Here is a 14048-nt window from a genome sequence, read left to right as displayed (position 1 = left end):
TATATGCTGTCGGTCTTTTTATGTTGCAACCCCCCACCCCCCCCATCCACACACACACACACACACATTCACGCAGCAATTCACAGAAAAGTCCTGATAACTGAAGGTTATACAAACAGGTTGCTATTACAACAATGTGGCCTGCCTACTCTGATGCTAGATTCAGTCTTGACTCAATAAAGTAAATTATGCAATTAGTATTCTCATTTTGAGATAACCTTTTTGTAGAGCAAATCTGTTCTGGCACAAGTAGGCAGCCATTTTCTTTATATGGTATGATTGATATGCCAAAACAGGACAAAAAAAAAACCTATCGTAAAACTATATGGACAGAAAGCACAAAATGCAAACTACTTGTGATGATTCTGGAGGTGTTGTATTTTTGTACTTCCTGGTGGGCCGTCTCGGCGGCTGATTGGCAGCTCTTCTCCACTCCCTCTACACCTGTGGCAGATCAGGCTCATCAGGAGACATGGATACTTAAGGCCGTGGTGGGAACCAGACCAGCGCTGGAGCATTGTTTTGCCTTTGTGGACAACCTGACCTTCGTGGATCCAGTCTGGTCTGTTTTTGGGAACTCGCCTTGAAGCTAAGACTTCTACCTGTTTGCCTGCCCTGAAAAAGATATTACCTGTTGCCTCCTGAAGAATCTGCTAACCTGCTACTGGGATATACTTACCTCCTGTACTCACCTCCGTGCCGTGGACTACTCTTCGCACCGTAAGAACTCTCTCCTGGAAGTCAATTCAATATACTCACCTGTTCATTCTCTAAGGCAAACTTGAGACTCACTACGCCCTCTGTTCGCAGGTCCTGGTTCCGGTTATTCTCGCCTCACCTGGTTCACTGTAAATAAACTCACTTCTTGTTATCTTGGTTTCCCGTGTCTGTCTGACGCCGAGCTGCTCGTTTTAGAAAGATTCAGAATCCTGACACTACTTTAATACTAATATATTGTTTTGAAAAAAAAAACTTGTTTATAAACCTCAAAAATAATGAAAAAAAAAACAGACCTTAGTTTGGCTAGCTATTAGCCTACCCTAAAAGCAGACTTTTGCCCTTTACTTCAGACCCTATGCTCTATGATTGATGTCACAGCTGTTGTTTTAAAGAAAGACAATAAAAACTGAGCATTCATTTGGCTAATCATTAGCTTAGTTGATAAGATACTAACTATAACTATTTGACAGAACATTGTTTCAATAATGGACAGACTATCCACAACAATTAGGCAAATCAAATTTTGGAGGATGGGTTAAAAATAAATAAATAAAGGCATGGACAATAATAAAAATGTTTTTTTTATCTTTATTTGTGGTGTACACTATGGAATATGCAGAACTTTCAATTAAATTACAAGAATGTCCAAACAAAGTGCTTTAGATAATGACATATCTTCCTTGATGTTTTTTCTGTCTTGGCAGTTAGCAAAATGCAGCTGAATGAAATGCGTGTCCACTTCATGAGAGTGGTAATTGCCTGTGATTAACTTATTCTTCACTTGATTCCCTGTATTTCCCCCAAACACCATGTGATGATGGTGATGTTTCAGTATGAATACTGAAACATTAACCTATAATTTGAGAAAATCGTTCGTCATGGTTAAAAAAAAGCTTTTGTCTCATATGACTGCATAACTAAGTTGTAAGAAAATAAAACATGTTTATGTTGTCAGGGCTCTGTTCATGCCTTCGTCCATACACCCTAATTACCGAGCAGAAGAATTGGACTGAGGCTCAAAAATACTGTCAAGAAAAATACACTGACCTGGCCAGAGTGGACAGTATGGAGGACATTGATGAGCTGATTGCAGCTGGTGGCAGTTTCAGTGGAACAGTGTGGATAGGTCTGTATGACAAGTGGTGGAGCTGGAGGTGGTCAGCACCTAATGGTTTTGATTTCAGAAACAGCTTTGTCAATTGGTATAGCACAGAGCCAGGTAATCCCAGAAATCTGTGGGAGTTATGTGGTGCTCTATGGCAAGGCTTTTGGCATGATATCAACTGCAATGTGGCAATGCCATTTGTCTGCTACAACAACACAGCTGGTGGTTAGTACAAAGTTTTACTTTCTGTGAATGAAAACCATCACATCACTTCAAAAAAACTTTTTAATGTCAAAATTTTCAATTCACTTAGTTTACTATTAGTAACAATAAAAATATTGATGTACATTTTAGATCTATTTTTTGTGCAAATAAAAAATGCTAACTTCTTTTTTCCAGATCTGAACACTACTAATAGAATATATTTCTTTATAAATGAATCAAAAAAGTGGCATGAGGCTCAAGCCTACTGCAGGATGTACCACACAGACCTGGGAAAAGTCTTGACACAAACAGAAAATAAGGAGATTTTAAGAGTGGTACCAAATGACACTGTGACTTTGATCGGCTTGTACAGACCCACCTGGAAGTGGTGGTCTGATGGCACTACTCACATATTTGAGCACTGGGTACAAGGACACCCACAAGGCAGAACTGGGAATTGTGCAGCCAGCTTGATTGATGCTGCTAATGTTGGAAAGTTGATGGAATTTCAGTGTGGAATAACATTTCCTTTCATGTGCTATGGCTGTGAGTATGTTTTTATTAATAATTTGATCTTTTTGCTTTAAAACTGCCTAGATACCATATTTTCCGCACTATAGGGCACACTGGATTATAAGACACACTGTCAATGAATGGTCCATTTTCAAACTTTTGTCATATATAAAGCGCACCGGACTATAACACGTTCTGTTCAAAATGGATGATTTCGGTGCTCAAGCAGAGCTGGTTTGCTCCACTGTGCATTGAGCACCACTGTGGACAGAGTGGAGCGGGTCTCCTCTCTGCTGTGAGATTGACAGCTGTCAGTGCTTGGGGAAGTAGGCGGTGCTTACGGTATGCTGCAGAATGAGTGCTTTCTCACATTTAGCCGCCAAAGTCACTTGATTTGTTGCTAGTCGCTTTAAAAAATGCTAGAGGGATCTAAAAACTCGCTAAATATAGCGTTAAAGTGAATAAAAGGCTGTGTGCTTGGTTTTTTTTTGCGTGAGAAATACAAAGTGTGGCGTGTGAGGGCCTAATGCGGGACTTTTGGCTGTCCCGCACAATGATGCCGGACAAGGGACGGGGGGCTAAATGCGGGACTGCCCCGCCCAATGCGTAACGGTTGGCAAGTATGCTGCAGTCAAGAAAAAGGAGTGTTTTTAGACCACAGAGGGAAGAAATATTAGTCCTATAATGGGTGAATCACAACTAATAATACAGTACAGTTTACTATCCTTATAATGTCATATATGTACTGAACATTTCATTCGAGGGTTAGCGTTAGGGTTAGGCCTGCGCGACACTACAAAGCATGACTATAACTGAGCCTTAATACTGCAAGCGGTGCTGCTTTGTAGTTTACCAAAGTTGTACTAAAACATTATGACTTCTTACATAAATAAGGAGCTCTGGATTATAAGGTGCACTGTTGTTTTTTGAGAAAATTGAAGACTTTTATGTGCGCCTTATAGTCCAGAAAATACGGTATCTTTTTTTAAATGAACTATTTCTATTTTGTCTACAGTCTCAAAGGAACCACCTCGCAAGTATGTTAGGAACATTAGGCTGACGGCACTAAAATCCACAATTGACCTGAGCAACCCTGCAGTGACTGAGGCCATCCTGACTCAGGCAAGTGTGGTATATTATTTTAATTGGAAAATAGAGACAAATGGAGACAAAAATGTGTAAGAAAAAACAGAAACACAATTTTGCAAGAAGGCCTGGAGATAAAAAAATAAAAAAATAAGCCCAAAAAAGTTTGGTGGCGATACAAATCATAGCCCAGTATGTACTTGATACTTGCAAAATATGTACCTAGTACTCACTCGGTACTCACATGAAATTTATCAGGTACTTACCTGGTATGTACCAGGTACGTACTTCAAAACCTATCTGGTACATACTGTGTACTTCTCTGGTATGTACCAGGTAAATTACTGGTACCTACGAGGACTGGGCTGCATTATGTAGTGACTTGTCTCTCTGAGTATGTACGTGGTAGTCAGGGAAGGTAAAACTTGTCAGGTACGTACTGAGTTTGTACCAGGTACATATCACATAATCACTGTGTAAGTACTCAGTATGTACCCAGTACATACCAGGTATGTGCCTGGTTTGTACTGGGCTGTATGTATCCTTAAGGTGATGATGAAAGAAGGGGGCACCAAACTGGATTTACCTATTCATACATATTAACTGTGCCCTTTAGTGACTCAATCATTAAATTACCTGACTTCTTCACCCTTATCAATTATCAGGTCTTAACAGCTGAGGGCTGAATCTTTACAGGGAATTCTGCATCATATTTTTTATATCAGTATATAGGATCAGATTTGCTTTGTAAAAGTTTATTCCAAAAAAATAAATCAAAATTAACAAACAAACAAACAAACTGCGAGTTCACCCAAGCAACACCATACATGATCAGTTAAGGCCTGGGTTAACAATGACTGGCGGAAATTGTGCTACTATTAGTCGAAGACCACAAGGTGGCAAACCTACCAGGAGACAGAGGGAGAACAACAGGCAAGGGTAGAGAGCTAGCTAACATGATGCTGAGAAGGAAGGTAGATGTATTATGTGTGCAAAAGACCAAGAGACCCCTGCCCCAAGGCTCATAGAATTGGGGAAGGGTTTAAGCTGTTTTACCATGGTGTGGATAGGAAGATAAATGGAGTAGGCGTGATCCTGAAGAAGGAGTTAGCAAGGAATGTAGATAATGTGAAAAGAGTGGCAGATAGGGTAATGTGTCTGAAGGTAGAAGCAGAAGGTCTGATGTTCAATGTTGTCAGAGGTTATGCTTCATAGGTTGGATGAGATGAAGAAAAGAAAGAGAAATTCTTGAAGGATCTTGATGAAGTGATAGAGAGTAGTCCCAGGGAGGAGAGAGTGATGATCGGAGTAGCTCTGAATGGACATGTTGTTGAAGGAAGCAGGAAAGATGAGGAAGTGATGGGCAGGTTTGGTGTTAAGGAAAGGAACCAGGAAGGACAGATGGTGGTGGATTTTCCCAAGAGGATGGAAATGGCTGTAGTAAACATCTAGTTCCAAGAGAGGGAGGCAGGAGTAAGCAGGTAGACTACGTTCTGTTTAGAAGAGGTAAACTGAGGGAGATTATATCAACTGGCAAGACAGTGGGACCAGGCTGGAAGAGATGTGCAGCAGGTTAGACTTGATAAAGATAGAAATGGTAATGTTCTATCAAGAGGAAAGTGTGATGGGAAGATGGAACGAGTACTTTGGGGAGCTAATGAATGATGAGAATGACAGAGAAAGAAGAGTAGAGGTCATAGAATCTGTGGACCAGGAAGTGGAAAAGGTTAGTGAGGATAACGTTTGGAAAGCTTTGAAGAGAATGAAGAAGGGGACAGTTGCTGGATCTGATGACATACCAGTGGAGGTATGGAAATGTCTAGGAAAGATGGTAATGAGATGTTTGACTCTATTTTTCAATGGCATTTTTGAGAGTTAATGCCAATTTTTAAGAACTAGAGTGATCTACAGAGTTGTAGCAACTACAGGGGAATTAAGTTGATGAGCCACACAATGAAGATCTGGGAGAGAGTTGTGGAAGCTAGACTTAGACAAGAGGTGACTATTTGTGAGTAGCAGTATGGTTTTATGCCAAGAAAGAGAACCACGGATGCCATCTTTTCTTTGAGGAAGCTGATGGAAAAGTACAATAAGGGTCAGAATGAACTTAATTGTGTCTTTGTGGATTTAGAAAAAGCATATGACATGGTGCTGTGGGAGGAGCTGTGGTGCTGTTTGAGGAAAACTGGAGTGGCAGAGAAGTATGTCAGACTGGTACAGGACATGTGTAACCAGGCGGTTTATCAGTTTTTAAAATGGCATTTATGTAGGGGTGGTTGTAAATTCCCACGCATGTTGAGTCCATGAACGCACCCTTGCCCCACCTCCATTTTTGGTTTGCAGTGTTGCCTGGCTCATTAGTATGTGGGTGCCAGGTGTGTATGCCAAGCAATTTATTTTCTGGGGCGTTGGCTGTTTGGTCAGTTGCTATCTGTGTTGCTGCAGATGTGGGAGTGTCTTTTGTTGGATGGGTGCTGGCTCCATGCTCAACAGGTTGTTGCAACAAGCCCTGGTCCATAGAGGTGACATCTGTACTGGTAAAGGATGTTTGCCAGTGTGTAGCAGATTTCCACAGTGGCTGTTTGGATTCAACTGTTAGTAGGAATGTGACTGATTATTAAGCAGATTACTGCTGTTGCTATTTATGCTCTCACCTTTTTCTTTTTTTTTTTGTTGTTTGTTTTTTGGGTCCACATATGCTCTCATGTAGCTGGCTCATGTCCATCTGCTGCTAGGTGACTTGGAGTGTGTGTCAGGTTGGTTTTAGGCTTTAGAACTAGCGCTTTAGAACCAGTGCTTTAGCACCAGCACTTTAAATCTTCTGTATTGCTAGCCAATCATAACCCCTTTTATAACACATTTTTACATCAAGCCAATTAAGTACAGCTCTGTATGGTTTTGGTTTATATAATTTGGGATTTATTTTGTTTTCTTTACTAACTTTGTTTTGGGTTATCAGTGTGTGTTGATACTAATTTTGTCAGGATTTTAACTTAGTCAAAGAGAAAGAGCAGCTCGGCGACTGACAGACACAGGAGACCAAAGTTACGGTAAGTGATTTTATTTACAGTGAATAGTGCAAATGAATAACTGGAGCCAGGATCTGGAGAAGAGGACGAGGGTAAGTATAATAAGATCTATCGGGACGTAATAGGCAGAGATGCGTGAAATCATTTCTGGGTTAGTCTTTCTTATAGAAGGGAGGATCGTGTCCAGGGTGGAGGGAGATACTAGGGTGAGTACTTGATGGTAGTGGCGGATCCAGTTTGCAGGTCTCCGGATGGCTGAAGGTGAGTGAGTCCTCCACAGGTTGCAGCAGAATGGTAAACTCACAAATCACCACAAATTTGGGTTGTTGTGGTTTTTGTTTTAAGTTCCAAATTACTATAGCTAATTTTGCCTTTGGTTGCTGTTTTTCATTGGGTTTTTAAATTAAATAGTCTACTTTTTTAATATTGCAAAACAGAAAAATATAAATAAAACATTTTGTACACTATTTCTGCTTGTGTCATCTGAAGCCAGACAAACCTGGGTACTTTTATTACTCTCTAACTTTGTTTGAGAGGTCTACCAGTTGGCTTTAGGGTCACCCCCCTCGTCTCACACATGTATGAGGACAGCAGGACAGTGGTGAGGTGTGCTGTAAGAGTGACAGATAGCTTCAACGTGGAGGAGGGACTACATCAAGGATCAGCTCTGAGCCCCTTCCTGTTTGCTCTGGTGATGGACAGACTAACAGATGAGGTCAGGCAGAACTCCCCATGAACTATGATGTTTGCAGATGACATTGTGATCTGTGGTGAGAACAGGGAACAGGTCGAAGAGAACTTGGAGAGGTGGAGGTATGCATTTGAAAGACAAGGGATGAAAGTCAGCCATAGAAAGACAGAGTACTTGTGTGTGAATGAGAAGGAGGCAGGTGGAACAGTGAGGATACAAGGTGAGAGGTCACAAAGGTGCAAGACTTCAAGTACTTAGGGTCGACTGTCCAGGAAAATAAGGAGTGTGGTAAAGAGGTGAAGAAGAGAGTCCAGGCAGGATTGAATGGATGGAGAAAAGTTTCAGGAGTGATTTGTGACAAAAGGCTGGTAGCAAAGGTCAAAGGAAAGGTTTACAAGACAGTGGTGAGACCAGATATGTTGTATGGCTTGGAGACAGTGGGACTGACAAAAAGACAGGAGACAGAACTGGAAGTGGCAGAGCTGAAGATGTAGAGGTTTTCCTTGGGAGTGACAAGGATGGACAGGGTTAGGAATGAGGTCATCAGAGGTACAGCACAGGTTGAACGACTGGGAGATAAAGTTAGAGAGACCAGACTGAGATGGTTTGGACATGAGCAGAGGAGGGACAGGGGGTATATTGGTAGAAGGATGTTAGAGATGCAGCTGCTAAGAAAAAGACAAAGAGGAGATATATGGATGCAGTCAGAGAGGATATGCAGGTAGCTGGAGTGAGGACGGAGGATGCAGAAGACAGAGTTAGATGGAGGAGGATGACTCGCTATGGGAACTAATTAAAAGAAAACAAATGAAAGAAGAGGAAGAAAACACAAACAAACAATCAACACAACACCAAAAATAACATTAATACTAAATTTGGGAATAATACTCTGAGGAATAACTGTTAAGTAATTACTTAAATATAATTTAAACAAACATTTTCACCAAAGAAATAATTTACCACGATATTACTGTATAGAGCAACCATTAACTCTTTAATGATCTGAACCCTTTAACCTAATTGTAAGTTTATTTATAGCAGTGGTGTCCAATCCTGGAGGGCCACCATCCTACATGTTTTAGATGTTTCCCTGCTCTCTCGCAGGTCTTCAAGTTCTGCAGAAGCCTGTTAATCACTCAGTCATTTAAATCAGGTATGTCAAATCAGAGAAACATCTAAAACATGCAGGACAGTGGCCCTCCAGGACCAGGATTGGACACCCCTGATTTAAAGCATAGGAACCTTTTGAACAGGGGACTTAAAGCAGAACTGAATAGTGTTTTGAAGCCAACATCAGTGGAAAGAAATTATCATCAATTATCATAAATGTTTGTAAAAAAAAAAAAAAAAAAAAAAAAAAAAAAAAACAATTATATTTTTTTTTTTTTTTTATTTTTTTAATACTGAATATTGAAAAAATCACTCGGGTGTTTGACAGAAGCTCTGATGTGCGATGTGGGAATTACTATCAGAACTCGGGTTTGNGCAGGACAGTGGCCCTCCAGGACCAGGATTGGACACCCCTGATTTAAAGCATAGGAACCTTTTGAACAGGGGACTTAAAGCAGAACTGAATAGTGCTGTGCGTCTGATTACAGCTCAAAACTCTTGAAAGGCAGAATTACAAGAGCTAAAATAAAGTAAAAAAAAAAAAAAAAAAAAAAAAAAAAGAAAAAACAATTATACAATTTTTATTTATTTATTTTTTTAATACTGAATATTGAAAAAATCACTCGGGTGTTTGACAGAAGCTCTGATGTGCGATGTGGGAATTACTATCAGAACTCGGGTTTGGACCACTTCAAAAAGAAGTACCGTAAGCTCCAACCCTTTTTAATGCGATGGGCTGGCTTGATGTCAAAAAAGCAGGTTTTGCCGGAACCAGTTCTAACTACTTTTAATTTAGGTGAATGGAGAGGAGGACATTGTTACACAGAACGAGATGAAGGAATGAGGAGCTTCCTTAAAGTGTGAACATGCTTTGTCATTCAGGTATGAGCTACAGGCCTGATAGCCTGAGATCAGTTTGTGATTCAGACCAGTTTTTTATTGATGAAAAAATATAAGCAATCCATGTGTGATTAAACAAATGTCATAGTCTGAAACTACTATTGATTAGTTTACTCTGGTGTGAGAGTTCATAAACGATACTCAAGCAGGCACATGTTTTTAACAAGTTAGTAGCAAGTTAGCATTGGGTTAGCTTTGAGTTAGCATCCAGTTAGCATCATCTGCTCTCTCCCGATGTATTGATTTGCAGTGTTGTGTACTGATGTCATGACAATGATCAGGGGATAACCGGTTCCCACATTCCATGTTCCCAACTCGGTCATTATGCATGTTGTTTTTTAGGCCATGACAGTCCTTGTGATCATCAGAATCCGAATGTGAAGAGTTTTCACTTGATTCCAGAGATTAAGCTGCCGGTTCAGGTTTATACTGGTATGGTTGTAGATCCATTACTCACACAAAGTCTTCCAGTATTTCTTTGTATTTAAAAAAAAAAGCTTCTCTCATTTCCACTAATAAACAATGAGACAGTAAGCACATTATTGGTTCTTCAGCAATGTGTGGAGCCGACCGAGGCACAGTGGACATCATGAACCCAGGACAGCAACTCCCAAACACCCCCACATCAGAAATTATTGACTAAAACACTAAAAACAAGTTGTTTAAATTTTAGGTCTGAGTAATGGGTCCCTGGAATGTTTTGTGGAAGTGTTTCACTAAATGACATTCATGCAATGTTAATATTTTAAGATTTGATTTATGTTCTTCTTTAAAGTAAGGATCTGTATTTTAGAATTTTATTTGCTTAAACATTAGAAATAGTTTAGACTATTTTTGATAAACAGTTTACTTCCAAATTTAGATCAGAAGGTGGGTAATATTTCTGTCAGATAATTTGATAATGTGATTAGAAATGAAGATGGCTTTACTAACTGGCATCATCCTAAAATATAACCAGACCCAAATTGTTTTTCTCACCCCCCAGGATGGCAGGTTCCTTACTGGTTCAAAAGCTGGTATAGCCATTTATAAGCTCTGTCTGATTACTTCCAAGTTATTTGACTAACAATAATTTGGTTAGCATTGCACTTATTGTTGTTACTATGAATATCTCTGTTTTGCAGATGAAGCAGAAGCTGGGGGAAAAGGGGATTACGAAAGATTTGAATTTGACCTGGATAAAGCAGCCTGACAAGAAAATCTTCTACAAAGAAGAGAATTAGACTTGTGCTTGATATGCAATTTAGTTTTTAACTCCTATTTATAGAATTTACTGCAGTCTATATTATTTTATTTTTTTGTAAGCACAAATAGTAATAATTTTAAATTTCTATATTAAAATGTTTTTCTTGATTAATTATTGAGTGAAGTAATAGTTGTTGTAAACCTGACAAAATTGTTGGGATTTATGTTCTATGTGTGTGTTTTAGGACTGGCTTCATAGTGTGTTAAGATAGGCATGTTTATAAAAACCTGCTTAAAGAATGAACTTCCAGCATGGCTGCTGGAAATTACACAATGAGATGTAAAAATCACATGAAAAATTGAGTGGGCAAAATGTTCTTAGGATAAATGTACTAAATTTGAACCTGAACTCACAAAAGTTCAGCTGATGTACAGAATAACAGATCTGAAGCATCTTTAAGGATTTCTGAGCAGAGCTGCTGCAGCTTGTCTCAGACATTCACAGCTCAGCACCTGAAGACCTTGGGACAGTAAACATAGTCTCATTGGGGTTTCTGAGCCAGAGAGACGAATACATGGAGAGATACATCATTGGCCTACAGCAGAATTAGCTAAAGAGGAACCAAGATAAGAAGATGACTGTCTATCGTGTAATTTTATGTACTCTCTTTAATGACTGCTGGATACAGTATAAGCTCATGGATAGCAGTGACATCAGCCCTTTTGGGCTCATACTACCTTTGCTCCTGGTTAAGACACAGATCTGAGCAGCACCTCTGCAGGAGAGACAGAGGTTGAAGGGGATATTTGTCAAAAAATAGCTCTATGACTAATCAGGGGAGAGTGGTCCACAAGCCAAGAGAGATGGAGCAAAGATGAAAAAGAAAGTAGTAAATGTGCATTTACTCTCCTATCCTGTCACTTCTAAAACTGGTCTACTATCAGAGACTAGGAGACTCTGGATGTTGCCTCAGAGGTACCACCAGAAGAATAAAACATGTCTGTCCAAACTCTGGTGATGTTTTTTTTTCTTTGTGTGCCAAACCTGTAATAGTAATGTGTGTATTTTCATTTGTCTGTTAGCAAAATATCTCACAAACCATTAAATGGATTTTAATGAAAATCTCAGAAAATAATCATTGCATGTACATCTACAACTACATATTATTTAGAGTCAATCCAATGCAAGATGGCCTCCAAAACTAACTTAGCAAACACAAAAATGGCTGTAAGTCAATCAGTTTTGCAGACCTTAAGCTAAAATGCTGTGTTGTAGTAGCTGATACTCATCTTCAACACATACCCATAGTGCTAACAAATCACATGAGATCTTTGTTTAAAACTTTGGCATGCAAGGCCACAGGCGATATACATTCCTTCATAGAATGATAGTTTATTGTTATTTTAGTCAGATTATTATTACTTCTAATATGTATTTAGATGCACAGAGATCCCTTCATTTTCTTTATCTGCTTCTCCTTTCTGGGTTGCAGGGAGCTGGTGCCTATCTCCTGTCATAACTGTGTGCGAGAGGCGGGGAACACCCTGGACAGTTCACAAGTCCATCACAGGGACACTTAAGCCCTTTTTACACAGGCTCTAATTCAGAAGTCCGGCTCTACTCACCTCTACTCTACTCGGCTCTACAAAGAATGCATCGTGTATACACCGGCCAGTTTGGTCGGAAGCAGAGGAACGCCTCCTCGTGTTGCGGGGGGCGGGACCGCGCGGGGGTGGGGTGGAAACTTGGCGCAAGTTGTGTAAACAATGAAAGCGCTATGTACAACCTTGGCCCTGTGTTGTTAATGTTTTTTAAACTTATGGGGATTCTCCTGAGACTTCAGGAAGAGAGGCGCAGTGGAAGAAATGCTCTGGATGCCGCGATTGTTGCGCGGAGTAGGACAGCTGTTATCCGCCGGAGATTTCAGGCTTTACAGCGCCTTCAGCTGGGGACAGATGGCATAAACGTTGCAGGGTAAGCTAACGCTGTTGTTTATATTCCTACCGTTCGCTCTTTCTGCTTGCATCTGGTCACACCCGCAACCAATGAGTGAACAGGAGCTAAGCTTGCGCCACCCACGAAAGCAGGACTGGCCTGGCTGGCCCTACTCTGAAGCAGGGACCAAAGAAGCAGGGCCGGCCTCGAAAAAATGCTGATGGAAACGCGCACAAAGCAAGCCGAGTAGAGTGGAGCCGGGACCTTTAGAGCCCGTGTAAAAGGGGCAATAGAGACAAACAACCATTCACACTCTCACTCACAACTAGGGACAATGAACCTAACATGCATGTTTTTGGTCTGTGGGACAAAACTGAAGTAAACCTACATGTGCACAGGGAGAGCTTGTAAACTTCATCCAGAAAGGCCCAAGGTCAGGAAGTGATCCTGCAACCTTTTTGTTGAGAGTCAACAGCTCTAACCACTGCACCATCCATGCATGGAGATGCATAAGGAAAATAAGAATACAAGTGAGTGTGTTGACAGCCTTTTAAAAAAAAAAAATCAGCATAATTAACAAAAACACCAAGAAGCCAGCAAGTAATAAAGGATTTCTAAAAAAAAATGTACTTAGGGATGGATAGGGACTACAAAACAACTCTGAAGTTTTAATTGACCAGCCCGCAACAATCTCTGCGAAAACTTATTAACACCTGGTACAGGTGTCACAATACTTTAATTGTGATTCACTACAGTTCACCATTCAAATTACGTCAGTAGCACTGATCTTGACTTGATAGAGCCTAATGTTCTAGTCTTGAATACTCACAAAGAAATGAAGGTGTCATCACACTGCAGTACCTCAGGTTGAAACAATATACAATAGGTATCTAAACACATGAAATATACTGTATTATGAGACATAATAAACCCCAATGTGATGAAATGTAATAAATATTTTAACTTGAATACTCACAAAGACATAAAGACATACTAATCTTAAAAAACAACAATGGTATGTGGTATCCCAGATAGCAAATGGACTCCGGACCGGATTCGTTCCGGATGTAACGGATCCAGATCAGAGTCCACTTGCACACCGCAACGGATCCAGAACGGATAAGGATCACGGATCTGGAACGGATCTGGGCTGGACCCTATCCGGATCCACTCATTAAGAGCCTCATCTGGCCCGGATCCGTTTTGGATCCGTTCATAGGATCCGTCATCTGGCCCGGATCCGTTCTGGACCCGTTTATGATACTTATATCACAGGTGAACTCATTTGGTCCAAATTCTTTATTCATCATGACTTAACAAAAGTAAATACAGATAAACTTGCTTACCAGCCAGAAATAACTACATAAAAATCTCACCAATTTAACCTTATACACATGAAAATGATTTATTGTGAAGCAGCAAAAGACTTAGGCTATGTGTAACTTAGTTTTGGAGCTCCACAGTGACACAGTTGGTAGCGCTGTTGCAAGTGTTAGAATTCCAGTAAAGGGTCTTTCTGCTTGTCGTTTGCATGATCTCCCTGTAAATGCATGGGGTCTCTGGCTATTT

The 14048-nt window shown here is 40.3% G+C and overlaps 1 protein-coding gene across 1 annotated transcript; it reads left to right on the top strand.

Annotated features, from left to right (window-relative positions):
- Positions 1 to 1659: 1659 nt before the first annotated feature.
- On the top strand, positions 1660 to 10581 carry LOC108228904 (lymphocyte antigen 75-like). Its single transcript, XM_037976745.1, has 4 exons — positions 1660 to 2050; positions 2225 to 2575; positions 3558 to 3664; positions 10483 to 10581. Exons 1-4 carry the CDS (start codon positions 1660 to 1662, stop codon positions 10579 to 10581), a joined length of 948 nt encoding a protein of 315 aa, XP_037832673.1.
- Positions 10582 to 14048: the final 3467 nt, after the last annotated feature.

This window comes from Kryptolebias marmoratus, linkage group LG7, assembly GCF_001649575.2.
Source record: "Kryptolebias marmoratus isolate JLee-2015 linkage group LG7, ASM164957v2, whole genome shotgun sequence".
Taxonomy (NCBI): Eukaryota; Metazoa; Chordata; class Actinopteri; order Cyprinodontiformes; family Rivulidae; genus Kryptolebias; species Kryptolebias marmoratus.
Note: the sequence above shows the minus strand (reverse complement) of the source record. Positions and strands in the feature narration are given on the sequence as shown.